The sequence below is a fragment of the Exserohilum turcica genome, assembly GCF_000359705.1.
Source record: "Exserohilum turcica Et28A unplaced genomic scaffold SETTUscaffold_6, whole genome shotgun sequence".
Lineage (NCBI taxonomy): Eukaryota > Fungi > Ascomycota > Dothideomycetes > Pleosporales > Pleosporaceae > Exserohilum > Exserohilum turcicum.
In genome coordinates this window covers 309,131-333,645 of record NW_007360277.1, presented here as the reverse complement: position 1 = coordinate 333,645, position 24,515 = coordinate 309,131, and the positions used below count along the sequence as shown (strand labels likewise).

The following is a 24,515-nucleotide window of genomic DNA, read 5'->3' as shown; positions in this document are numbered from 1 at the left end:
TTTCAGGATTATACATGGCCTATTTGACATTCCAGGGTCTTACTGGATACGAGCCCTTGTTCGTTGCTGTGTAGTTGTATATCACTGTCTCAGACACCGCCCCATTCATCCCATCTCCTTACTTTCCGGACTACCTCACTTGGAGTCTGCCTCCACACCGAAACTTTGCCTGAGAAGCCACTCGAACGCTGCATTCGTCGTCATAAATGTCAGCGCGAATCGCGTAAGCCTTTACCTGGTTTCTCAAGTTATGCCATTGGCGTTTCTTGGACATCTCCGCATCGCCCATGTACCCAGCAAGTCGCGTACTGTTCGCACTCTCGCCTTGGCAGCAGCAGCTCTATTCTCCGGTGATCTGCGGGGGGACCTAGTTGTCGAGTAGATCATGTACTTTGAACTCCACTTCTTCAATCCAAGCAGTTGGAAACCGAGATTCATCGTGCATGTCATGACGCACTGCAAAGGCTTAGCGCTCTTGTCTAAAAATTACGTTACAGACTAAGTAAGCACTACTATGCGCCATCTGGATTTTACATTGAAACGGCAGAAGAGATGAGTATACAGTACGTAGCGGCTTTACTAAATCGTTTACAGGTGATTGGTTCCATGGGCAGTGTTGCTCGGGAGAAACATGAACATTCCTACAGCCCGTAACGGAGCTGAAAAGGGGTGTAGCTTTAGCAGTTATTCTGGCTGTTCTGGCGTTCGTCAGTGACAAGGCTTAGCGCGTCTAGCCCACGACGGAGAATTCTAATATCCTAACATCTAGTAGACGAATAACAGTAGAACTTCTAATATCCAACAAGATATAATTTTGCTAACAAAGTGTTGCATTTTAAGCCCCTATGCGATACAACACGTGACTCAACCTTCACACGTGACTGATTATAATATGCAACTAAAACTGCAATTGACGGCTACGAGATACGAATCTTGAGCGATTGAATAGCTGCTACACTAGAAAATAACCTGGATAGATTGTAAAACGTTAGACTGGCCTTCCAAGCAGCCAGATTCACATGACATAGGTACTTCTTGCTCGCAGACGTCACATGAACGATGAATCATCCACTAAGCAGCCCCCCTTTTCTTAAAAGACAAGATAACCCTTTAGTATTATACACTAGCTCCCGAGCGTCTGAATTGTAGCCCATTCCCATCCGCGCCGACGCATTTTTTCTACCATTATATCCCTACTCTAATATATTATTGTTATCATCAAACCCTCAAACCGAACAAATGCAGCCCTCCAATCCATATATGCTCCGTTTCCTGCGTCGGAGACGTCGTATGACAGCCAATCGAACATTCTGGTCCCGAGCGTGGATATCAGAAGAATGTAGACTCGTCATCGTACATGGCAGCCTTTTTCGCAAGCCGATGAGCGAGCTGGTTGCATTCCCTGGGGACGTGCCAAAACCCAATCTACCATTCCTCTTAGCACAGTTCAACAGAGAGAAGAAGAAAAAAGGCTCAGAGAACATGATGGGGGGGGGGGACGCAAACGAACCGTAATCCCATGTTTCTCATACAGCGTAACCAAGTCGTCGAGAGCGAGAAACAAGTCGGAATTCGAAGGCGGAGTCCCCTTTGCGGTGCGCCAACCGTTTTTCTGTCAAGACCAAAATCAAAATCAATTAAAACCAAAAAAAGGTCACCATTTCCAGAAATTTCCTGCGTCGTCCAAAGTAAGCTTGCATTGGTGTTTCACATTTACATACCTTCCACATGGGCAGCCAATCAGTCATGCCCTTGACGACATATTCCGAGTCGGTGGCGATAATCCAGGCACTACTTCTGCACTTGGGATGCAGAGGATCCATGGCGGCGATAGCCTCGAGACCGGCTTTTGCCGCACACAGTTCGGCGCGCTGGTTGGACCTTTTGGGAAAGTCGTCTATCCGGTCCCCAATGGGCATAGCCATGTGGCTGTCCTTGGCGGCTCCAAAGGCTACGGCGATGCCGGCTTTTGCATCGGGCTGCCCGTTGTTGGTGCAGGCGCCGTCAGTGAAGATGAGGCGGAAGTGGTGGCAGGGTAGCGCGGGTCGCCGGCTCGCGGGCAGATGATGGTACTTGTTGTTACACGCGCAGCAAAACAGCACGAAGGCGCCGCACTCGGGACACGTCTTGACGAGTTGGGGCACAGACCAATCTTCGGTTGTAGGGCAGAGGGTGACTTTTCTGCCTTGGATAATGGGTTCCGTGTTGATCATGTTGTTGGGTCAGCGCGCTACTTGTGATGTCAAAGGGAATGCACAGTTTGCGGGAACTTGGATAGCTGTGTGCCAGGGAAATGGCGCGATATGTGTTTAGTACCGGTAGGGGCTGGATAACACACGTGGTATAGCTTGGGGGGCTCCGGAAGGCTTCGGACGGGATAAACCTTATAGCAGCTGCCATGCGTCCGTGCATGCAATCAGTGCTGACTACCTTTTGAGGCGTACCGGTGTCATCATATATCTTTGTTCAGAGCAAAGACGCAATCAATGACCGGCTTTCACCTAGACTAGATTTAATTCCAAGAGTAGATGAATGGGATACTTGTTCAGCACTACTTTTCTCAGGTCACAAGATTGGACAAGAATGAAGTCTTGGATCTTTAGTTTAAGTGGTCGAATATTCAGTGGCACAGCTTGATACCAGTTGATATAGACTATTACATGGAACAGGAAAGATTTTTTCTTAAGGCATTGGCAACTAATCACTCCTTGTTCAAGAGTAGTGATCGATGTATACACATCGGTCACATGACTGGCATCACGCAAACAGCCATCAGTGAAGGCAGGGCCTAAAGACGATGGCAGGACATGAAGCCGATGACAGCCCTCATGAGTACAATTGACCATCGGTGATGGCAGGATGAAAGTGTGATGGTAACTACCACGGCTATTAAGTACAAGGATAGATATACATAACCATACCTGTTGTAGTCAACCCAATCATGCTGCTATTCTTAACACTACACTAACCACATTCAATCCATTGTTCCCCAGGCCAACCTTGACGCGTAACATCCCATTCCGTCTGCATCCATCCCACGCTTCGAAGAACGTTTACCGGTTTAAATATAGTAAGGTCTTTGTCTGCAGAATTTAACGGTATGTTTGATGGAACTCACAACAAACAATACATGACCAAAGACAAACATCACGTCACAACCAACAAGACCACACAAATACACAGATTTTATAAGACGACGTCGCACACGGCGGGGGAACAACTATTTGTTTTGCATTCCCCACAAGCGCAAATGCAACTAAATCTATCAACCTAATTGGCGCACATGAAAATAATTGTGGGTCAGCCGGAAAAAGGTATTATGCTTCTCTGCTTGATGGGTGCTTTAAATACCAAGAGTGAATTCGACGCCAACGTCAATGTCGCGGGCCATCTTGACCACCTTTGAGAACTGGACAGACTTTTCGGCCGCGGCTTGGAGATCGTCAATCGAGAAGATCTTGAGGCCTGAGTCGTTGATCTGGAGATAGGAGTTAGAAATGTCATCACCTGTCGGCGATTAAAAACTTACCAGCTTCTGCGCAGCCTCCATGTTGGTACCCTGCAACCTCGCAATGACGGGTGTCTTGAGGTTCATCTCCTGCACAACCTGGATCAAACCCTTGGCAATAGCATCGCATCGGACGATACCACCGAAGATGTTGACAAAGATGGCAGTGACCTTGGGGTCGCTGGTGATGAGTTCAAACGCTTGCCTGATAGCCTCGGGAGTAGCACCGCCACCAACGTCCAAGAAGTTGGCAGGCGCACCGCCGTTCAGCTTGATAATGTCCATGGTAGCCATGGCCAAGCCAGCACCGTTGACAAGGCAGCCAATATCACCGTCGAGCTTGATGAAGTTGAGGCCAACCTTGGCGGCCTTGACCTCATCGGGATCCTCCTGGGTAATGTCCCTCCAGCTAAAGACCTCTTCTTGGCGGAAGTCGGCGTTGTCGTCAAAGTTCAGCTTGGCGTCCATGGCGAGAACCTGGTGGTCGGTCGTCTCGGAGAGAGGGTTGATCTCAATCTGGGTCGCGTCCCGCTCCATGAAGACCTTGTACAGCTTCTGGATCGTGTCCTTGGCGTCTTCAATGCACTGCTCCGAGAAACCAAGGTCCGTGGCAATGTTGCGCGCCATCTCGTCGGTGACGCCCTTGTGGATGTCAACGGGAGTGGTGATGATGGCCTCGGGGTGCTCCTTGGCAACCGCCTCAATGTCCATTCCACCTTGCGACGAAGCGACAATGACGGGGCCTTGGGAAGCGCGGTCCATGAGGATGGCCAGGTAGAACTCGCGGCGGGCAAACTTGCGGTCGACGATGAAGACAGAGTTGCAGAGCCGGCCGGCGGCTCCCGTCTGCTTGGTGATGAGCTTGTGGCCGATCATCTGCTCGGCCAGGATGGCGGCTTCGCGGGGACTGCGTGCGGTGTTAGAGACTGGCCGGGGGACTGCGGCAGCATGGCGAGGTGTGCATACGAGTAGACGACCCTGACACCGCCCTTGAAGCCGTTGTCAAAGGTTCCCTTTCCACGGCCTCCAGCGAGAACCTGCGCCTTGATGACGGCGTCCTCTCCGCCTGCATTGCACGCATTAGCCCAGAACTACCCCATCTCCTCTTGCTGGCGCCTACCAATGTCCTTGGCGATCTTCTCGGCCTCTGCGCCGCTGGTGGCGACGCCGCCCTTGGGCACGCCAATGCCATACTGCGCTTCGCATTAGATATCCACGTCAGGGGGCATGGTGGGACAGAGGCATTGGAGCAATTCGTACCGACTCGAGCAGGGCCGCGGACCTGTATTCGTGGATGGCGAGGCCTCTCCGTTGCTGGATGGCGGAGCGCTTCAGCGGTGTTTCCTGGAGGGGGGGGCTTCGTTAGCCTGCAGCCTCTATTGCGGGCAGGACGTGCGTAAGAGGCTTTTGCAGCTCTCGCACACGCACGGCGGTGTTGCATACAGCGGCAGCGCGAACAGCGCGAGCCAGCGGCCGGGCGCGGGCAAAGGTGTACATGATGTCTGGAGTGGCAGACACACGTCTGTGGATTGGGGGGCGGGCGAGGGTTGAGGGGGGTGGTGAAGCTGGAGTTCGAGCAGCTCTCTGTTTGATCTTGGCTGCTACACAGGGCTGTTGCGGACGTCTGCTAGCGTGCCGAGAATGAACCGGGTCCTCAAAAATAATCGCGGCCGGGAACTTGGTCGCTGGCGATACCGCGCCGCCCCCTGGCTTGAGTCCGGTTGATCAAGTCCGCGCCCAGAAGAGAAAATGGCAAAGAGGAGCAGCGACGGCGATGTCCTTGCAAACCGCATAAGTCTGCTCCAGGCCAAAGGACAGACGCTCTTGGCGTCGCTGTACGGCTCGCGGCCAGACTGGGACTCGGGAGATACCGCGGCGACGGCCCAAGACGAAGATGATCAGGACCTCAAACACAACTACGCCCACGACAGGTAAATTCACATGCACTTCCACGGCCACGGCGCGTGCTAACCTCGTGCCCAGGATCGGTCTTGGCGGTGTCCTGCCCAAGGATGTCGAGGACGGCAGTTTTACCAGAAGGATACCGACATCAGACGACAAGCTGCTGCAGCAACTAATTGGCAAGAAGAAAGCCAAAGCACATATTGCGGCCAAGCAGCAGGCCGCAAGACTCGGCGCAGCAGCAAAAGCCCAGCAATATAGCAAGCCGGCCGCCAAGAAGGAGGCGTCTGACGATGAAGACGAGGGCCGTGCCGCTACTTTCAAGTCTAGGAGACAGAAGAAGGATGAGGCATCCAAGGTAGTAGATAGCGACGACGAAGACGAGGAGACGCGAGCAAAGCGGCTAGCAGCCGGTGCGAACCAAAAGGAGAATGTCGTCACCGATGCGCCAGCCGACGACAAGCCATCGCAAAAAGAGGAAGAAGACCAAGAGCCCGACGTCGCACAGCCCGCTTCTAAGAAAGCAAGAACAAAACCAAAGAGCTTCCTCGATGAGATCCTCGCCGAGCGTTCCAAAAAGAAGAATAAAAAGGGCAAACCCTGAGTTGCTGAATGTCGTACATGAAAAAAAGTGGCTGAACTTGTTATATTTTTTTTCAAAAAAGCGTAGAAGACCGTATATAATTTTTTGATACCCCGAATCATGCATTTTCATTTCTCATTTCTTTCGTTTTTTTTCATTTCACTTCAAGTCTCCTACTCGCGTACAATCAAACTAGCCATGCCCATACCCGTTCCTATGCACTTGCTCAGTACACCCACTTGCTCGCCACTCCTCCCCATTTCACTCAAGAGCGTCGCCAGCATCCTGCCGCTTGTTGCTCCAAGCGGGTGGCCCAGCGCAATAGCGCCTCCGTTGGGGTTAATCTTGTCCATCTTGTTCTCCAGGCCTAGTTTCCTGATGCAGTAGAGTGCTTGGCTGGCAAACGCTTCGTTAATCTCCCACACATTGACGTCGTCCGTCTGGAGACCAGTGTAGTCGAGAAGCTTGGGGATGGCGAGAGCGGGTCCGACGCCCATTTCATCAGGCGAGCAGCCCGCGACTTGTGTACCTGCCCACTTTCCGATAATGTGCTTCTCCAGGCCCAGCACCGTGGCGGTAGACCGGCGCATCATGAGGGCGGCGCTCGCTCCGTCCGAAACCTGACTGCTGTTGCCTGCTGTACTGGTACCATCGGGCTTGAACGCCGGCTTCATGGCCGCGAGCTTTTCCACCTTGGTCCCCGGCCGAATGCCATCGTCCTTTGTGACGGTGATTTGCTTCTGGTTTTGCGGCACCTCGGGCTCAATCCACCGGGTGGTAACGGGAACAATCTCGGCGTCGAACAAACCGTTTGCTTGCGCCTTTGCGGCCCTGTTTTGCGATTCCGCGGCAAAGGAGTCCTGGTCGGCGCGGGACACGCCATATCGTTCCGCCACGTTCTCGGATGTGATGCCCATGCTCATGATACAGTCTCGTGCTTCCTTGACTGGGCTGTCCTTCATCTCTGGCCAGAGTTCGGTGGGAATAGCCCTGCTGCCGTAGTTGCGCGTCATACTCTCCATACCTCCGCCAATGCCGACGTCGGTTTGTCCGATAGCAATAGAGTGCGCGATTGACGTGATTGCAGAGAGGCCGGATGCGCAGGCGCGGTTTACGGTGCTGAAGCAAGTCGTCGTCGGAATGCCAACATGGTTCGCAGCCATGCGACCGGCCTTGGAACCGCCAAGCTCGGCGAGTACAGTTCCAATGCATACATCGTTTATCTTTGCAGGGTCGAGGTTTGGGAACTTGGTGATGGTCGCTTTGAGGACCTGTGACCGTTAGTTTACGACTAACATAGGATTGACTTGGCGTACCGCTCCCAAGAGCTCGTGATCATATGCATCGCGCAAGCCTCCTTTCTTTGCTCTTGTGACCGGAGTCCGGAGCGCTGAGAGGAACACGACATCGTGTGGGTTCTTTTGGAGGATGTTCTTGAGACCTTTCTGTACGAACGCCATGATGGATGAGCAGTAGTGAAACGCTCAAGACGACAGCTGTAGGGCGTCAAGATCAAGGAAAGGCGAGAGGAAAAAGACTCAATGAATTGGGTCGAAGAAGAGAGATATGACCATTGCCACGCGCAGAAGCCATGGTTGTTGCAAGCTAACACCAGACCCGAGGGGTTGCGTGGAGCTTCGGCAAGTAACCGCGGAGAAGTGGCGGCAAAGCTCTCTTCCGGATCACGTGCAAGGAAAACGTCTCCGAAGTATGCGGTGCGTCACAACCACACGGGGTACTGGGCCGTATTGCAAAATAATGCTGATGTAATTCTGGGATCAACTCGACATATCCGTGCAAGAATCATCCTCCGTTCCACATGCCCCAGATGGTGCAGCAATGACTGTGGGAATTGTCATTCTCATTGTCCTTAACATGGCCATCCACCAACACTTCCAAAGTCAGAGACGTTCGCAAACGTGCTCCCGCCCCTTGAGGTTCCGCCCAACGCTTCAGATACCACCCCAGATTCCGCTAGCTCCCATTCGACAACAGAAGGCGGTTAGGCATTCTATGCGGCGGGGTATACGAGACGGAAAACGTCGTTGAGAACGTACCAGCTGCCGTCGGCGTTCTTGAGTTGGAAAGCCTGGGTGAAGCTCATTGGCTTTGTCTCGCCCGCAATCTGCCAAGATTAGCTGAAGCTGTTCATTTTCTAACCAGCATACTCACCATGAGCGCGCCCGTGACAAGAACAAGGATACCGTCGTCAGCAGACGGCTGTGCGTCAATAGTGGCGGTCTGATGTTGTATCTGCTGGAAGGGCAGGTTCTTGCCGGTGTTAGCTCTGTCCCTGAAGTCTGGGAATGTTCTTATTACCTGGAGCTTCTCTACAATGGCGGCTGACCCCTGTGTTGGCTGCTGCTCAAAGGTGAGCATAGAAGTGTCTTTCTGTGGTACGTGTAAGCCGACAGTCGCGCCGTTGCTCAGACCGGGTCGCATACGTAGAGAGAAGCGAGACCGGCGCGGTTCTCGTCAAAGGTCTTGTAGTAGAACTCGACAAACTGTTCTGGGGCAGGGCTCAGCAGCGATTCGACTGGAGCTACTTTAGGAGTGACGGGCGGTACGTACGAGCAATGCCTTGGAAGTCGGCTGTCAAGAGTCAGTACCAGACGCTTCATCGATTCCAATCCCGTCAAGACAAACGCATGACTACAGCGTCACAAAAGGTCGCCAAGGTCGCCCGAGGCAGCCGACATGTTCGCATCAAGCCCATACGGCTCCTGAGCAGATGGCTCGACTGCCGCGGGCAGAGGCGCATCGAGGCTGGGCGGATGGCGGGGTAGAGGCAGCTGACTTACCCATGACTGTGGTGTTTCGAGTGCTACAACCGGCGGTTCAAGAGGATGGCGGGCTCGTTGGAAGGTATGCTGGCGCGCAAAGACGGCAGGCGAGTGTGGTGGTAATGTTACCGAGGCGTGTTAGGGGCTTTTGCTGTGTCACTGCCCGCGATCGCTGGGCTTCGTTGGTGGGGCACGCCCTGCCTAATCTTGGAAGAGAAACGTCGGCCCGACCTTTCGCCGAGCCTTTGCATTTTCTCGCAAGCTCCGCGCCTCTGTCCTCACATCACCGCTACCAGCGCGCCGCCCTTGATACAGGACCAGGAGGCCGCCGGCGCATGCCCGCAAGCTATAGGTAAGCATACGCTGGTTTCATTTTCATTCATCTCTGCATTATGATGATTACAAAAACGATAACTTCCGAGTCACCGACGGTGAAGTCTAAAAACAAGATCAAGCTCAACAGGCTGATTGCTGAAATTCATGTCGCATTGTCCATCTCTAGTCGCTTCATGCGCTAACAAGGCATTGTCTAGGTCAATACAGCTGCAATGGAAGCAGACGCGTTGCTGCAACAGCACAAGCTAGATAGTCTACGTAGCCAATCGAATAACCGAATGCGCATTCCACAGCATCGTCTACAATCCCTTCTGCTGGAATGACTTGACCGTGTCGACTATGGACTGCTCAAACGTCTTGTACTGTAGGCTGAGGACGTCAATGGAGCGCTGGTTGCTCTGCTTGTACAGTCCCGTGTCGGGCGTGCCCTCGGGATAGTCGCCGCCGGGCGTCGTGTCGCTGGGCAGGTCCTTGAACTCTGGAAAGTTCTTCTTGATGATCTGGCACATTTCCTTGTTGGAGAAGAAGCCGGCAGAGACCAAGAAGCGCTTGTTGGCCGCCTCTGGCTTCTCCATGGCCGCCACGTGGGCCTCGGCAACATCGCGGACGTCGACCCACAAGTGCACACCGGTGGGAGGAATCTCGTCTTTGAACTTGCCCTGGGCAGCGCCGAGGACGCGCTGATTGGATGTGTTCATGTTGTCGAGGCTTTCGAGAGGATGTGACTTTGTGGCTGTTAGTAACTTGAGGTCGTCGGTGCGGGCGTGCGGCACTCACAATGGGCCCAAAGACCAAGGGCGGGTTGATGGTGGATAGGCTAAAGTTTGGCTTCTCCTTTCCGACGAATTCCCACGCCGCCTTCTCTGCAAACGTCTTGCTTGCGCGGTATCCGTACATGGGGTTTTCGAGGGCCTGTTCCGGCGTAATGGGATTCCAGTCCTCCTCGGTGTAGACGTGGCCTGGCCAGTTGCCTTTGGATCCGTCGACGATGGAGGCAAAGGACGAGGTGATGACGACGTGCTTTACTGTGGGCGCATTCTTCTTGATGGACTTGAGTATGCCTGTGGTTCCGATGACGGCCGGGTCGAGGAGGTCCTGGCTGGTCAGTACGCTGCCGACTGCTGCTCCAGGCGTGGGGCACTCACTTTCTTGATGTCTGTCACATTGAAGTGGAATGGACTCGCAGTGTGGAGTACCGCCTCGAAAGGAGGGTCTGAAACCACGGCCTGGTCAAAGGCATCGGGCTGTGCAATGTCTGCAACAATGGCAAAGCTCAGCTGGCCCTTTTCCACCTGGCTCTTGAACGACTCGGCGACCTTGTCTGCCTTGTCCTGGCTGCGGACTGTGGTGACGACGCTGTGGCCGTGTGCTAGCAGGACATCGAGAGTGTGTGCGGCAATGAAGCCGCTGCCTCCGGTCAACAGGACTCGGGTCATGTTGGATTGTATGCTGAGGGAAGTGGTGCAATGAGGTCCGCGGGGGGTTCGTCCAGGAGCTCGCAGGAGGCTGCGGGAGCATACATGTCGATATCTATACGTATGAATGCCGCTGCATCCCAGCTAGCGCGGGGCGGTCCTTTGCCGGTCATTGCAGACGAGTGGATTTGTCGCGGCTGACAAAGGCGCTCGCTTTGCCTGATAGTGGTAGTGAAGTTCTCGCTGCGCTGCCAATGGCGTCATCATCGATGCGACACCTTTGGTGGGGCATACTGCATCTTGCTATTCTCCCCTTCTCGCGGCACCGCAAACAGCTGCTGCTCGCCAGCTTCACGTCGTTCCGGCCTCCCAAACGGACTATGGACCTCCCAGTACACCCCGCAGCACAGCCATATCTTCATTGTCCGGCCCGGTCGCTGAACAGGTGCCGGTGCCGGTTGCGCGTGCTGACGATGACAAAGCTTGCCCAACCGATTACAGAGCGATGGCAGCGTGGCCAGGCGATGGCGTAGCGATGGCGGCAGACTCTCGAGCGGATAGTTCGGGGTGTTGTATAACTCCGGCATCAGTCGCCCATGGCACTCATATCGACGCCTCCTCATCGCATCGGCCAATGGCCCCACCTTGGCCCGACCTCCCTCCCACATTACGCCCCGCCCGCCACTTTTTAACCCTCCCAATCCCCTCGACTCCTCTGTTTCGGAGGCTAGTTTGGCCCCCGGCGTCCAGGAATGGCCCTCCTCGGCCTGCGCCAGGGTCCAATTAATATCCTCCGTGCCTCCATCAACGTCCGCTTCAGGTCTGATTGCGGGGCTACTTAGCAGGCAAAGATGAGGGGCCAACTTTTGTCCAGTTGATTGCGGCGCGCTCGTTGTCTGTTCTCAAGCCATCTACACCTACACTGCCAACCTGACCATGGCATCCCTCAAGAGAAGCCCGCCTTTCCGCGCTGAGCACGTCGGCTCATTGCTCCGTCCCCAGGAGCTGGTGCAGAAGCGTTACGATGTCGCGTCCGGCAAATCACAGCCAGAGGAGCTCGTACCTTTGGAAGACAAGGCGGTTGCAGAGGTGGTCAAATTTCAACAAGACTGCGGACTCAAAGTCGTGTCGAGCGGCGAGTACACCAGGTGCGTAGTGTGAATTCGACTAGCCCGTGTCTAGACTCACTTTGGCTTAGACACATGTTCTGGGGTACATTTTTTGAAACCCTCCACGGCATGAAGGAGCTCCAGCTTGGCGTGCTCAAGGGCTACACCAAGGACATGTTCCGAGCGTACGCACCCGATGTCAAGTCGTTTATGGAGGCAAAGGAGGTGCCAAACCACGTCACTGTCTGCGTCGACAAGATTAGGCACCCTGGAAAATCAAGTAACCAACGAGAGGTCGATTTGATGAAGAGTCTGCTCCCAGAGAGCGAGTGGAAGAACATCAAAATCACTCTCATTTCGCCATCCTGGTACCATTTCCGTTACATGAACGGCTCCGCTTACCCGAAGGAGGTGTATGCAAACGACGAAGAGTATTTCGAGGACGTGGCAAAGGCGTACCAAGAAGAGCTCAAGATCCTGCACTCGCAAGGCATCCGGAACATTCAGATTGATGACCCTAACCTCGCCTACTTTTGCTCCCAAGACATGCTGGCAGGCTGGAAGGCTGACTCGGTAAACAATAAGACTGCCGACGAGATGTTTGACTCGTATGTCAAATTTTACAACAAGTGCTTTGAGCGCCCCGCGGACATGCATCTGGGTATTCACCTGTGCCGCGGCAACTACGTGGGAAGCAGGCATTTCAGTGAAGGTGCATATGACAACATTGCGAAGAAGCTGTTCCAGGTACTGTTATTTCCTCGATTCAGAGCTCGGCCATGCTAACCAAGCAGGATCTCAACGTCGACACTTACTACCTTGAATATGACACACCACGCGCCGGAGGTTTCGAGCCACTAGCGCATCTCCCCAAGAACAAGAATGTCGTACTGGGTGTCATTACGTCGAAATTCCCCACGCTCGAGGACAAGGACGAGATGATTAGCCGAGTCAACCAAGCCGCTGATTGGATCGCAAAGGGCACCGGTCAGTCGCGCGAAGACGCCCTCCAACAGTGCTGCGTTAGCCCACAGTGCGGCTTTGCGTCGCATGCAGAGGGCAATGCATTGGGCTACGAAGACATGAGGAAGAAACTGCAGCTCGTCCGGAGCATTGCGGATGCCGTATGGCCTGGACAGCCGTAGGCACTCGGGTAGGTAGGCGAAGAGACGAGTTCACTCCCTCCTCAAAAGAACTCGGACAGGCGCTGAACCCAATATAGTTAGAGTTTCACTCTGTTGGTGTTCTTGTCAGATTTTTCGATGAGGGGGTGATTTAGCACGAGGCAACGGTGTTTTATGCCTTGGCGAATGGAATTAGCGGAAGCAGAAGCATTGAAGGAGTAGTGGAGTCGAGACGAATGCCGAATTCAACATGGCGTTCGCATGGCGAGCATTTCTGATCTGGGTGTGTGGGGATCGAGTCAGTCTGGTGGGTAAAGTGGCGAAGACTACGAATTTTGATGCCCTTTTCTCGTTATCGCGCATGACGACCATCCCCATTAGCGGAAGTGAGCGTGGCAATCCGCGAGAGCCACGTGGTGCCGATGCTCAGTTCATAGTGAAGTTCAGGCCCAGACGGTTTCCAATGGACGTTGCCAGTTGCTGCTAACCCCCGTGTGGTTATAGTGTCCGTTTATCCTTGAACGATTACTCCACACTTGCTGGGCGCCTCCCGAAGCGGGACGAACGTCCGGCCCTGGCGAAATGACGGGCCCTGCACTGGGTTCCTGACAGGAAAAGTGTCATGCTCAGACTGGGGGCCCAGGCGATGCGCCTAGCAAAAGGGGGAAGGTGTCTGCTCGTCACCAAGAGATTTTTGCACGCCACGATCTCACACTGTGGCCTCCTGTCAAGACAGATTGTGGTTGTATGACAAAGTCGTTTCAGCGCTAACTACGGACAGGTTGGACTCTTGATACGGTACTCATTGCCATCGAAGCCTTGATCGCACGAACGCATTGTCGTAACGGGCGCAGAACGGCATGCAAACGTCCTTTGCCGTGGCGCAAATTGCGACCCACATGAACCTTACCGTCTCCATACGATCTACATGCCGTTTTCGTGGCATTGCTTTGCAAGCCTAGAAGAGACCAAACACCGCGACTATCGAGCACCGCTGAGACGGTACCCTATGCGACCAATGGTTTTAGTGCAAATGCTCGGCACACGTCGCCTATGCCGCGGCAATAAGGGGTATCCTGGTGACGGCATGTATACGAGCAACATGGTGTATAAAGACTCGAGGCGGCACTGTCTTGGAACCCAAGTAGGCCTCCGCAAGCCTCTGTCGTTCTTTTGATTCCTACCCAGGCACCTACTTAATAGTTAATCACCATGATCTTTCCGCGAATCCTCGGCTCCTTTGCCGCGTTCCTTTCGCTCGCCAGGGCTGTCGATCTGACTGGCTATGAATATGTCGTCGTCGGTTCTGGTGCAGGCGGTGGCGTAAGTAACCACCATGTCAGCTTATCTAACATTGTCACTGACTGCGTGTAGCCGCTCGCCGCTCGTCTTGCACTCGCCGGCCACAAGACGCTTCTCATCGAAGCTGGTGACGACCAGGGCGCCAACGTCAACTACACTGTGCCCGCCTTCAGTGCCAGGTCATCCGAAGACCCCAATCTCAGCTGGAACTTTTACGTCAAGCACTATGCAGACGAGCAGAGACAAGCACGTGACTTCAAGACCAGCTACGCCACTGCCGATGGAGGCGAATACACTGGCCTCAACCCACCTGAAGGCTCTACCATGAAGGGTACTCTATACCCACGCACTGGTACCCTGGGAGGCTGCACAGCACACAACGCTCTGATCGCCGTCTACCCACACCAATCTGATTTTGAGCTCGTTCAAACTATCACTGGCGACGACTCGTGGGCGCCTGCCAACATGCGCAAGTACTTTGAGAAGCTTGAGAACAACCACTACCTCATCCCCGGCACGGGAGCCCACGGATACCAGGGCTGGCTTGGAACCGACTATGCACCCATTGATATTGTCACTTCTGACCCCAAGCTTCTCAGCTTGGTTGGCGGCGCCGCCTTTGCTCTTAGTAACAAGACCAACGCTATCGTCAACCTCGCTACCCTGATTGCTGGCGATGCCAACGCCGACACCAAGAAGCGTGACGCTGGGCCAGGCCTTTACCAGATTCCCATCTCCACCACCGATGGCAAGCGCACTGGTTCCCGCGAGTTTGTCCTGTCTGTTCGCGACGCCAAGGATGCAAATGGCGCGAAGAAGTACCCTCTCGACGTCAGACTCAACTGCCATGTCACCAAGGTCACTTTTAACGAGGACGTCTCGCCTCCCCGCGCGACCGGAGTGGAATTTCTCGACGGCCAGTACCTCTACAAGGCCAGCCCCAAGTCAGTTGGCGCCACTGGCACACCCGGTTCCGCCAAGGCATCCCGCGAAGTCATTCTCGCCGGGGGAACCTACAACTCTCCCCAGCTTCTCAAGCTCAGCGGTGTTGGACCCGCCGACGAGCTGAAGAAGTTCAATATTCCCATTATTGCCGACCGTCCTGGCGTTGGCACCAATCTCCAAGACCACTACGAGATCAACGTCCAAGGCAAAGCCCAATCCGACTTTTCCGCTCTCAACGGCTGCACCTTTGACGAAAGCGAGCCAGACGCATGCATGGACCGATGGGAGAAATCCATCTTGGGCAACCGCGGCATCTACGCCTCACCAGGACTTGGCGCCACCATGTTCTACCAGTCGAGTACCGCCGAGAACAACGACTATGACATCTTTGCCTTTGGCGGACCCGTCAACTTCCGCGGCTATTTCCCGGGCTACGCACACAACGCCACGGCCGAGCACAACTGGTTCACCTGGGCGATCCTCAAGGCGCATCCCCGCAACAACGCCGGAACCGTAACCCTGCGATCGGCCGACCCACTCGACATGCCTGAAATCACATACAACTACTTTGACACGGGCGCAGGCGACTACGAGAAGGACCTCACTGCCCTAACCGAAGCCGTAGACCTCGCCCGCGACGCTTTCAAGCGCCAGCTCGTCCCCATCGACGAGGTGCTTCCAGGCAAAGACGCCAACACACCCGCCAAGATCGCCCAGTACGCAAAGGATACGGCGTGGGGCCACCACGCTTCCTCCACATGCCCGATTGGCGCCGACGACGACAAAATGGCCGTGCTCGACTCCAAGTTCAATGTCCGTGGTGTTGCTGGTCTGCGCGTTGTGGATGCTAGTGTTTTCCCTAGGATTCCCGGCACGTTTACTGCCATGTCGACGTACATGGTTGCGGAGAAGGCAGCGGATGTTATTTTGACTGAGTTGCAGAGTACGGCATAGTTTAATTTGTTGTTTTCGGTTGTAATGATTGGATTGATATGAATACGAAATTTTTATACTAATTTTGCGGATATGGTGATGTTGCTGTGTTGCTTTGCGGCGAGGACTGAATAATTGCATGCGATGATGCTGGACTGGTGTGATGTGGTCGTATGGAGCCGTGTAATCGCTGAGTGAGACTTTTGAAGGATCGTTGATGGGATGTATGGTCTGTCATCTCGAGTTAGTTTCTTCAATAAAAGGTTCCATTGTTGTTGACTTGGATATCCACACGCAGTCTATGTGGCCATGATTCGCCACACCGTCATGCTATTAGACTTGGAACTCCTTCATCCGCTTCTTCTTGTCATGATCATCACATTCATTGCTTATGTTCTCTATATCCCGCAATTCTCTAACCCCCCACTCCACACCGCACCACCACCGCCCTCTCATCCCCTTCCACGCATTCACCCCCTCGCCAAAGCCTCCCTCCGACTCGCACTCTCACGATCCAAAAACGGGGCTTCACCCAAACTGCAAACGCGATCTCCGGCCCTCGCCTCGTCATAATCATACGTAGCACAATGCCAGGTGCTGCGATTGTCCCAGATGGCGAGGTCGTTCTTGTTCCACTTGAAGCGGACCTGGGCGTCGTGGTTTTGCGTGACGAGGTTGAAGAGGTAGGGGAGGAGGAGGTCGGATTCGTCTTTTGTGATGCCGTTGATGCGCTTGGTGAAGCCTTTGTTGACGTAGACGGATTTCCAGCCTGTGACGGCTGTTGGAGGTGGAAAAGATGCGGGTTAGTATATTTCGTATGTGTTGGAATGGGGAGATGGGAAGGAATGCAAAGGGAGAGGGAAGAGAGACTTACGGTTCGTTCGAATAACAGGATGCGTGGCTGTCAGTGAATCTCCGTAGTTGAGCGGGTTCCCTCGAACGCCCTTGCGAAGCGGGTTTCCCAGACGCTCGGCCTCGTCCAAAAAGAACTTTGCGTCGTGTGTGGCGGTCAGGCCCTCGAGAAACGTGCGCATTGCGGGAGACAAGCGGTCGTAGATTTCGTAGCCAGAGGCCCAGAGAGTATCACCGCCAGTAGGAGGCAGCGTGTGGATCTTGAGCATGGCGTAGTCGGACGGCACAGGCTCAAAGGTAATGTCGCTGTGCCAGCCTGCAGATGCAAGACGACTTACGTCGGAGAGCTGGTGGGTGAGGCCACCGCCTTTCTTTTGCTTTTCGCTGCTGATGACGGAGATTTGGTCGCCAAGTTCAGAGCCTTCTTCTGTGAGGGGGTGGACGTGGAGGCTGGATGATGAGGGCTGGGAGAGTTAGTCGTGGTGGAGGGAAGGGGTTGTTGACAACGTACGCAGCCTGAGAGTTCCGTCAAGCGTAGCATTAGGTCGCGCATTTGGGTCGGTGTGACATCTTGGTTGCGCAGGAAAACGACTCCGCGTTGAGATACTAAGAGGAAGTGTCAGTGTTGTCTTGGTTCAAGAGGGATCCAGACTCAACTAACCAGTGATAGCTAGGTCCTTAATCACGGCATCGCTTTGTTGAAGCAAGTCGGTGATCTGGAGGCCTTCAAACTCGCGCCCAATGACTGGTGTCAAGTCTTGGTACTTGTAGCCCTCCAGAGAGCCAGAATAGGTCAAGGGCTCTAATAGCCTTGACCGAGCAGACGAGTCTCCGCCAAAGATCTTGGTGTCGTTGCCAGCATACCCATCCTCTCCATTGACGTGCTGTACGGACGGCATCTTGGGCGACCAAAAATACAGTGTATTGCTCAGAAAACGAGGTAAAATCAATGCTCAGCGAAACGCAAGTACCAGATAGCGCTCTAGCGAAGATAGACGGGAGTAATGGTGGCCTGGACAGCCCAGGGTATATCAATCTGGGCCGTATTCCAGGACACCCCTCCCCCAGACACGTGGGAGAGCACGTCATCGGGTAGGGGGCATGTTCCGGGACTAGGGCGGGACAATGATGCTGCGGATTACTTGCACTATTACCAGCAAGTGTAGGGCCGGGGTGGATGCATGAGACCAATAGGACGTGCATGGACGTGCACCAAGCCGTGCGCTCCCCTCTTTCTCCTCTTTCGCCGGCGCAATTACTGCCTCGGGGAAGAAGTGTATGATGGCGACGACGGGAGGCGCAATTGCGCAATGCTGTGATTACGAGATATATAGTGAATGGGCAGCACCATCAACTGTAGTGCGCTGAACTCTCATTTCCCGTTCCTTGGTTGTTTTGGGTCGTGCTTGGGCACTGTGGTATTGCAAGATGGGCCATGATATTGAGACTGCCCCGCAGGCGGTGCGGGTCAGCGTCGACGACGGATCGCTCAAGCCAACAAAGGTCGGAAGAGAAGAGCTGGCAGATATTGTGCCGCCTCATGAGAGCTACGAAGGCCGACACCGCTTCGACCCCCATGCGACCTGGACTGCTGAGGAAGAGCGCCGTGTTGTATTGAAAACCGACTTACGGCTGCTCTCATGGCTGTGTTTGATGATGTTTGGGCTTCAGGTAAGTCCATATTCGCTTCAAATAGCAAATTACTGACTATTGGAGCTCGATCGCGGAAATGTATCAAATGCGCTCGCAGACAACCTTTTGAAGGATCTTGGCTTGACCAGCGATGATTACAACAACGGCACAACCATTCAATTGGTTTGCTTTCTTGCTGCCGAGTTTCCAGTGCAATTGTGAGTAGATTCAATTGACTTTTGATGTTGGCTGACGATACCCATCCAGCCTGACCAAGCGATATGGCTTCAAATACATCCTTCCCAGTATGATGTTTGCCTGGGGAACCGCTTCCTGGGCCCAGTCATGGATGCACGACCGTACTTCCTTTTATCTTGGACGCGCCGCTATTGGACTTTGCGAAGGAGGCTTTATTCCTGGAGTCATTTTGTTCGCCACCTACTTTTACAAGTCGAAAGAGCTCTCCATGCGCCTTGCTGCCTTTTGGTCCACGCTCAACATCGCCCGTGTCATTTCTGCCTTGCTTGCAGCTGGTATCCTGGAGATGCGTGGAATCGGAGGAAAACCGGGATGGTTCTGGCTGTTCCTCCTCGAAGGCATTTTGACTGTGATTATCGCTGTCGTTTCCTTTTTGTACTTGCCAGTGTCGCCCACATCCACCAAGAATGTGCTCTGGCCCAATGGCTGGTATACCGAGCGAGAAGAGGTCATCATGGTCAACCGTATCCTCAGGGACGACCCGGCGAAAGGACTCACAGCTCTCAAAGAACCCGCCACTTTCAAGGATGTTCGCGCGGCTTGGTCGGACTCTTCCATGTGGGGTTTATACTTTATCGGTCTGATTGCATACATCCCCGCATCGCCCGTCCAAGGCTACCTTACCCTCACGCTCAAGCGCCTCGGCTTCAGCACCTTTAACAGCAACATGCTTACCATTCCCTCTGCTGCTCTCCAGGTCATCACCATGCTGGCGCTAGCATATTCCAGCGACTACTTCAACGAACGCACATTCCACTGTGTGTTTGGCGAGTTTTGGATCATGCCGCTCCTCATTGCTCTCCTGACGCTTCCCGACGGCGGGCGCGAATGGGGCCGCTTTTCGCTGATCACGCTCATCTCGGGTTACCCGTACTTTCACCCCCTGGTCTCATCGTGGATTTCCGAAAATACCTTTGACGTCAAGAAGCGGGCAATTACCGCGGCAACGTATAATGTCATTGTGCAAATTGGCTCTCTGATCAGCTCCCAGATCTACCGCAAGTACGACGGCCCGTACTACAAGCAGGGAAACTCGGTGCTGGTCTCCATCTGCGCGCTGAGCCTAGTCACCTTTCTCGTGCAGCGCGTGGTTCTGATGCGAATCAACAAGAAGAAGCAGGACACGTGGGATGCCATGACCAGCGAAGAAAAGGCCGTGTACCAGGCGGATGTCGTCGCGCGAGAGCAGGATGGAAACAAGCGACTTGATTTTAGGTTCACCGTGTAGTCCGAGTAAAGAAGGTGGAGCGGTCCGCGTCTAGTAGTGCTTACGTGTAGTGAAAGTAATTGGACGTCTTTGGCTAGTGTCTTGGCACCCCGCCAAAAGAGCCGCCTTTCACCCCCAGCCGTGCCGAGGTTCTTGCGAACCGCGGGTATGCACATCCGGTCCCAACATCCAATTCAAACTCAACGTCTTGCCATGGCCGCTTACAGTTAGGAGTTGTCTTACATTCAAGCTCAAAATTTTCTCCAAGCCAACAAACGATGCCGGAGCCATGCCGGTCTTACTAAGAAGATCCAGATAGCCGACAGTCGATTAGGCCTTGTCCAGCCTCATGAATCCCAGAAACGATCCCTCAGCGTTGAAATCGTTAGTCAGACCCACCTCTCACTGCGCTCCACACTCGAATCGAGGCTACGGCATGTCGTTATTGCGGGGGTGGATGACGAGCTCTCAGCACGAGTCAGTCCCGTCTGGATGTCCAAGACGCCAGCAGGAAAACTGAATACCGCCGCCATTGCCCAAAGAAGAATCTCGCTCCGATGCACGAAGCCTCATGACACTGGTTGCTTTCATGTGAGGATTTTGATCCGCTCGACACGGCACAACTTTTGGCCGCTTCATCGACTCATCGTGAGAGACTTACTGAGGCTCTGCGCTGGAGACTGCATCTTTCATATTCCAGTCAACCTTTATTTCACGTGCTTTGTTATCCGCAAAATGGCTTGGGAAGAACCTCGCAAAACGGGCATGCAGTACCGTCGCCTTGGAAACTCGGGGCTGCATGTTTCAGTCCTTGGTCTAGGAGGATGGCTGACGTATGGAAACCGAGTTGAATTGGAATGAAAATACTGATCCTTTGCAGATTTGGTGGCCACGTCGAAAATGGTGATAATCCCGTGCCTGGCCAGATCACATGACTAACTCAAGCTCAGAGGGCACATTCTCCATTATGAAGACTGCCTACGATAACGGCATCAACTTTTTCGACACTGCCGAGTCTTATGCTGGAGGACAATCTGAAATTATCATGGGCCAGGCGATTAAGAAGTTTGGCTGGAACCGCAACGATCTCGTGATTTCGACGAAGCTGAACTGGGGTGGGGCAAACGGAGAGGTGCTGATCAACAACCATGGTCTCTCACGTAAACACATTGTCGAGGGTCTTCGCGCGTCTCTCAAGCGCATGGATCTCGAATATGTCGACATCGTGTATGCGCATCGCCCGGATCGCCTGACGCCCATGGAAGAAACTGTCCGCGCCTTCAACCACGTGATTGAGCAAAAGGGCTGGGCTTTGTACTGGGGTACTTCTGAATGGTCTGCCGATGAGATTGCCGAAGCGTGTGGTATCGCGAAGCAATTGGGTCTCATTGCACCAATCGTTGAGCAGCCGCAGTACAATCTCCTGGAGAGGAAGAAGGTCGAAGGCGAGTTTCAGCGACTCTACTCACGCTTCGGCATTGGTCTTACCACCTTTTCGCCTCTCAAGTTTGGTCTCCTCAGTGGAAAGTACAACGACAGCCCAGACGCACCTCCAGCAGGATCAAGATTCGCAGAAGGCAAAGACCGATTTGTCAGCAGCATGCGGGATAGCTACGGAAACAGCGAATGGACAAATATGATTAACAGCGCAAAAGCTCTGAAGGTTTGTACTGTACTCTTCATTTTTTTTCTTCGCTTACATTCCATAGCCCGTCGCCGATAGCCTTGGTGTCAGTCAATCGCAGCTTTCGCTCGCGTGGTGCTTGAAGAACCCAAATGTCTCTGCAGTCATTACAGGCGCTTCCCGACCAGAGCAGGTTATTGACAACTGTGCGGCTTTGAAGATTATGAACAAGCTTACACCAGAGGTCATGGCCAAGATTGATGAGATTGTTGGCGAGATTAAGCTGGATCCTGCGCGTCAAGACTAGAGGTGTTTGGTGGAGTGCGGATGTATAGAAAAGGCCGTGGATGAATATCGCTGCCAGATTTGCTGCGAGACATGAATGCCGTGGAGTAAAAATAAGTACACCATTATTCAAATCGAAGAAACTGGTTTGAACTGACGTTGACATACCTGACTCATGGTTTTGTCATCTTGACTCGGACATTTACCTGAGTAATGGTGCATGAATCATGGGCACGCCGCCTAGTCGTAGCCTACCAGACCACCAAGCGCCAACCTGCATCTACGCATAGAGTACCTCGTCAATTCCATAACACTAGTTAATTCTGATATCCGCAAAGAAGCATCCCATTAGGCGAAAAAAGGTGTATTTTGGTAAGCAAAATGCACACTATACTCTTCTAAAGCCCGTAATACAACTCCCGACCCAAAACATGACCTCTTCATAACGAGCATGAGATCATCAGCACCCCACTACATCGACATACCTGGCAGCGCCGTCATCCACCCATCATGATCCTCACGCACACGATTCGGAACAACGCATTTATTCCCATCTGCCGGCTGCTGCGTCTTCAAAGTCCCACAGTTTGCTCCCATGCAGCCCTTGGCATCATCCATGGCCTTTTGCAGCGAGTCGTCTTTCCACCCAAACACGTAGTCGCCGTGCTGTCCGTATCCCGTGTTGTCACCCATGCTGAGGACAAATGGCTGCGAGCCGTCGGCGGGCCAATCGGCTTTGTTGTTGAATTTACTCGTGTCCCAGACGATCTGGATACCTTTGTTAGAAGATTTATTGCGTGGAAATGAGGAGAGAGTTGCGTACCTCGAGCATCACTTGTGGAATCTTGACCGGGTGCGTTGACGGGCAGGCCCCGCCTGTGCTGGTGCCGGTGAATAGCGCGGGGCCGTTGACCGGATACGCGACGTGCGATTTGTGGTCTGGAGAGTCGAGATTGACACCGTCCCAGCATCTGATGAGCGTTAGCAGTCATGTCGTAACGGGGGTTATGGGTTACTTGCGTCGGGTAGAGAATGTTGCTGCGGATGCCTCCTGGGCATGGAGTTGTAGGGAAGCCTTCTGTATCGAGTCTGGGACTTTTAGTACGTCTATGCTTGAGAAGAGTAGATGGGTGAAGTACTTGGCATCCTGGCATGGTGCAGCATTGTCACCACCAAAGTTTGGTGCGGTGTAGCAGCGGAAGCAAGACTGAGACTTTCGGTTTTTGGATACGCGGCTCGTTACGTCGCCGACAAGCATACGGAAGCCCTGGATATTCGAATTGCGTTAGTTTGGGTCCTGTATAAAGCTTTCGTGCTCACTGACTGGCTTGAATGCTGTGACGTCGCCTTTGCCTCCAGAGACGTAGTACACGACGAAACCTCCTGTAGTTTTACCCGTGTATTTGTCGTTGAAGAGGTCCCTGCCATTTGTCAGTTTGAAGGCTAGGTGATGCCGATAGATTCAATCTCACCTATTGGGTATCTGCGGTACCCTTTTATAAGTTCCATTTCTGGCCTTGAAATACATATTCGCAGTCCAGTAGTTGCTCAACTGCAGTAGTCAGCCATGTATTCTCATAGCTATCCGATTTCACAGCCTTTTTCACATCGTATCACTTACATCCTCACTATATCCACATGTAGTACAGGTCGCGAGCTTGGAAATATCGGTACTCTGCATGGTGGTGTTGAAAGCATTGCCGCCTGCAATTTGATGCATATGCGGTGAGGGAGCTTGCCCAGGATTGACGAGCGGATCAATACGATCGATTACAGTTTGCGCGCAGCCAAACCGCAGCATCGTGAAGCGCTGGTTGCCGCCAAATTGCGGGATGGCCTGCGCTAAGGCCGCGAAAAACAAGAGTGCAAACATGACTGCTTCCGTATTGGTGTGATCGAAGAGCCTACGAAAAAGAATAGAAGAAAAGTTCGATTTGTTCTTGTAGCGCGTCCAGTGCTGGCTTCATATCCTGACTGCCGCCAGCGGTCACCTCCAACTCCTGTCCCGTCTCTGATCAATTCCAATATCCAACTGCCGGCCCCACAGCACGTGGTATATTGAGTCAATATATATTGGCCTTGTTCCCTCGTGCGACCTTGCCCCATGTCGGCAGTTGTGGAGCTAATATGGCGATCCCGCACTCGGCTGAATGCTTGTTATTGCCCGACCAACCTGATTCATTCTCGCATGTGGAGCATGGCATTCTTAATTGGCATATCATAATGATGATGATTGTGGGGGACCACCATGACACGGAGGAAGTTATCAGTGTCTTAGACCTGCTGTACATGTCTTGGGCCAAGATTTTGCTTGTGTAGACCATCTTATGGCAGCAGCATAATCTTTTCAAAGCAGTTTCTCCTGCCTGAATAGTCTGAGATCGCCGTGTTGTTTGTGAATGTGTATGGCCTGATGGAATTCTAGACGCTTGAGAGGCTCGGCCTGCAATCCCATGGGCTGGAATCTGCTTTTGATTTTGTTAATTAACGCACCACGTGGTGTTAAAGGAAGAAAATATCCGGAATTTGATGACTTACCACACCTAACATCCAACAAGACTGCATTGATGCAAGGCCTATTCCGTCGTATGAGCGTCGCTCATATCCACCTCTCTTATGTAACCGTCTTCGCAATAATCCAAGACTCCCACCTGTCTCCATTCAAAAACTAACGTAATATGTTCGTCGAGCATTTTGCGCTGGTCGTCTACTTGCTC

General features: G+C 53.3%; 12 protein-coding genes across 12 annotated transcripts; 5 read left to right on the top strand and 7 right to left on the bottom strand.

Annotated features, from left to right (window-relative positions):
• Positions 1-1,329: 1,329 nt before the first annotated feature.
• SETTUDRAFT_95804 (uncharacterized protein) lies at positions 1,330-2,213 on the bottom strand (the record flags this gene model as incomplete). Its single annotated transcript, XM_008031414.1, has 3 exons — positions 1,330-1,425; positions 1,511-1,588; positions 1,722-2,213. 3 exons carry the CDS (start codon positions 2,211-2,213, stop codon positions 1,330-1,332), a joined length of 666 nt encoding a protein of 221 aa, XP_008029605.1.
• An 872-nt stretch (positions 2,214-3,085) lies between these two features.
• On the bottom strand, positions 3,086-5,037 carry SETTUDRAFT_165009 (uncharacterized protein). The gene is made up of 6 exons (XM_008031413.1): positions 4,952-5,037; positions 4,769-4,852; positions 4,629-4,701; positions 4,475-4,574; positions 3,530-4,415; positions 3,086-3,478 (listed from the first exon to the last, which is right to left on the bottom strand). Exons 1-6 carry the CDS (start codon positions 5,003-5,005, stop codon positions 3,344-3,346), a joined length of 1,332 nt encoding a protein of 443 aa, XP_008029604.1. The 5' UTR covers positions 5,006-5,037; the 3' UTR covers positions 3,086-3,343.
• A 220-nt stretch (positions 5,038-5,257) lies between these two features.
• On the top strand, positions 5,258-6,014 carry SETTUDRAFT_22464 (uncharacterized protein; the record flags this gene model as incomplete). Its single annotated transcript, XM_008031146.1, has 2 exons — positions 5,258-5,439; positions 5,492-6,014. The coding sequence occupies 2 exons, from the start codon at positions 5,258-5,260 to the stop codon at positions 6,012-6,014; spliced, it is 705 nt and encodes a 234-aa protein (XP_008029337.1).
• Positions 6,015-6,166: 152 nt separating this feature from the next.
• Positions 6,167-7,453, bottom strand: SETTUDRAFT_34045 (uncharacterized protein; the record flags this gene model as incomplete). The annotated part of the gene is made up of 2 exons (XM_008031229.1): positions 6,167-7,264; positions 7,310-7,453. The coding sequence occupies 2 exons, from the start codon at positions 7,451-7,453 to the stop codon at positions 6,167-6,169; spliced, it is 1,242 nt and encodes a 413-aa protein (XP_008029420.1).
• Positions 7,454-7,744: 291 nt separating this feature from the next.
• SETTUDRAFT_165007 (uncharacterized protein) lies at positions 7,745-8,928 on the bottom strand. The gene is made up of 6 exons (XM_008031412.1): positions 8,795-8,928; positions 8,565-8,585; positions 8,438-8,502; positions 8,313-8,384; positions 8,166-8,264; positions 7,745-8,118 (listed from the first exon to the last, which is right to left on the bottom strand). The coding sequence occupies exons 1-6, from the start codon at positions 8,796-8,798 to the stop codon at positions 8,005-8,007; spliced, it is 375 nt and encodes a 124-aa protein (XP_008029603.1). The 5' UTR covers positions 8,799-8,928; the 3' UTR covers positions 7,745-8,004.
• A 300-nt stretch (positions 8,929-9,228) lies between these two features.
• Positions 9,229-10,578, bottom strand: SETTUDRAFT_165006 (uncharacterized protein). Its single transcript, XM_008031411.1, has 3 exons — positions 10,258-10,578; positions 9,890-10,207; positions 9,229-9,837 (listed from the first exon to the last, which is right to left on the bottom strand). Exons 1-3 carry the CDS (start codon positions 10,546-10,548, stop codon positions 9,412-9,414), a joined length of 1,035 nt encoding a protein of 344 aa, XP_008029602.1. The 5' UTR covers positions 10,549-10,578; the 3' UTR covers positions 9,229-9,411.
• A 690-nt stretch (positions 10,579-11,268) lies between these two features.
• On the top strand, positions 11,269-13,100 carry SETTUDRAFT_165005 (uncharacterized protein). The gene is made up of 3 exons (XM_008031410.1): positions 11,269-11,675; positions 11,726-12,383; positions 12,431-13,100. Exons 1-3 carry the CDS (start codon positions 11,464-11,466, stop codon positions 12,779-12,781), a joined length of 1,221 nt encoding a protein of 406 aa, XP_008029601.1. The 5' UTR covers positions 11,269-11,463; the 3' UTR covers positions 12,782-13,100.
• Positions 13,101-13,972: 872 nt separating this feature from the next.
• Positions 13,973-15,961, top strand: SETTUDRAFT_156230 (uncharacterized protein; the record flags this gene model as incomplete). Its single annotated transcript, XM_008031409.1, has 2 exons — positions 13,973-14,083; positions 14,135-15,961. 2 exons carry the CDS (start codon positions 13,973-13,975, stop codon positions 15,959-15,961), a joined length of 1,938 nt encoding a protein of 645 aa, XP_008029600.1.
• Positions 15,962-16,214: 253 nt separating this feature from the next.
• SETTUDRAFT_120782 (uncharacterized protein) lies at positions 16,215-17,691 on the bottom strand (the record flags this gene model as incomplete). Its single annotated transcript, XM_008031408.1, has 4 exons — positions 16,215-16,718; positions 16,815-17,256; positions 17,304-17,398; positions 17,454-17,691. The coding sequence occupies 4 exons, from the start codon at positions 17,689-17,691 to the stop codon at positions 16,411-16,413; spliced, it is 1,083 nt and encodes a 360-aa protein (XP_008029599.1). The 3' UTR covers positions 16,215-16,410.
• A 529-nt stretch (positions 17,692-18,220) lies between these two features.
• Positions 18,221-19,910, top strand: SETTUDRAFT_156228 (uncharacterized protein; the record flags this gene model as incomplete). The annotated part of the gene is made up of 3 exons (XM_008031407.1): positions 18,221-18,403; positions 18,509-18,642; positions 18,692-19,910. 3 exons carry the CDS (start codon positions 18,221-18,223, stop codon positions 19,908-19,910), a joined length of 1,536 nt encoding a protein of 511 aa, XP_008029598.1.
• Positions 19,911-20,624: 714 nt separating this feature from the next.
• On the top strand, positions 20,625-21,820 carry SETTUDRAFT_43433 (uncharacterized protein; the record flags this gene model as incomplete). Its single annotated transcript, XM_008031301.1, has 4 exons — positions 20,625-20,722; positions 20,770-20,792; positions 20,840-21,552; positions 21,599-21,820. 4 exons carry the CDS (start codon positions 20,625-20,627, stop codon positions 21,818-21,820), a joined length of 1,056 nt encoding a protein of 351 aa, XP_008029492.1.
• Positions 21,821-22,269: 449 nt separating this feature from the next.
• Positions 22,270-23,671, bottom strand: SETTUDRAFT_156226 (uncharacterized protein; the record flags this gene model as incomplete). Its single annotated transcript, XM_008031406.1, has 7 exons — positions 22,270-22,566; positions 22,622-22,769; positions 22,819-22,887; positions 22,938-23,065; positions 23,123-23,219; positions 23,271-23,350; positions 23,420-23,671. The coding sequence occupies 7 exons, from the start codon at positions 23,669-23,671 to the stop codon at positions 22,270-22,272; spliced, it is 1,071 nt and encodes a 356-aa protein (XP_008029597.1).
• Positions 23,672-24,515: the final 844 nt, after the last annotated feature.

Bases quoted from the DNA above. Each gene is read 5' to 3' on its own strand.
- SETTUDRAFT_165005 (XM_008031410.1), top strand. From the start codon at position 11,464: ATGGCATCCCTCAAGAGAAGCCCGCCTTTCCGCGCTGAGCACGTCGGC. The intron at 11,676-11,725 runs GTGCGTAGTGTG...ACTTTGGCTTAG, and splicing joins TCGAGCGGCGAGTACACCAG to ACACATGTTCTGGGGTACAT. The intron at 12,384-12,430 runs GTACTGTTATTT...CTAACCAAGCAG, and splicing joins TTGCGAAGAAGCTGTTCCAG to GATCTCAACGTCGACACTTA.
- SETTUDRAFT_165009 (XM_008031413.1), bottom strand. From the start codon at position 5,005: ATGTACACCTTTGCCCGCGCCCGGCCGCTGGCTCGCGCTGTTCGCGCT. The intron at 4,702-4,768 runs GTACGAATTGCT...TGCGAAGCGCAG, and splicing joins CCGCGGCCCTGCTCGAGTCG to TATGGCATTGGCGTGCCCAA. The intron at 4,575-4,628 runs GTAGGCGCCAGC...CGTGCAATGCAG, and splicing joins GAAGATCGCCAAGGACATTG to GCGGAGAGGACGCCGTCATC.
- SETTUDRAFT_165007 (XM_008031412.1), bottom strand. The intron at 8,503-8,564 runs GTACGTACCGCC...GCCCTGCCCCAG, and splicing joins CGACTTCCAAGGCATTGCTC to AACAGTTTGTCGAGTTCTAC. The intron at 8,385-8,437 runs GTATGCGACCCG...CACGTACCACAG, and splicing joins CCGGTCTCGCTTCTCTCTAC to AAAGACACTTCTATGCTCAC.
- SETTUDRAFT_165006 (XM_008031411.1), bottom strand. From the start codon at position 10,548: ATGACCCGAGTCCTGTTGACCGGAGGCAGCGGCTTCATTGCCGCACAC. The intron at 10,208-10,257 runs GTGAGTGCCCCA...CTGACCAGCCAG, and splicing joins ATGTGACAGACATCAAGAAA to GACCTCCTCGACCCGGCCGT. The intron at 9,838-9,889 runs GTGAGTGCCGCA...ACAGCCACAAAG, and splicing joins CCTTGGTCTTTGGGCCCATT to TCACATCCTCTCGAAAGCCT.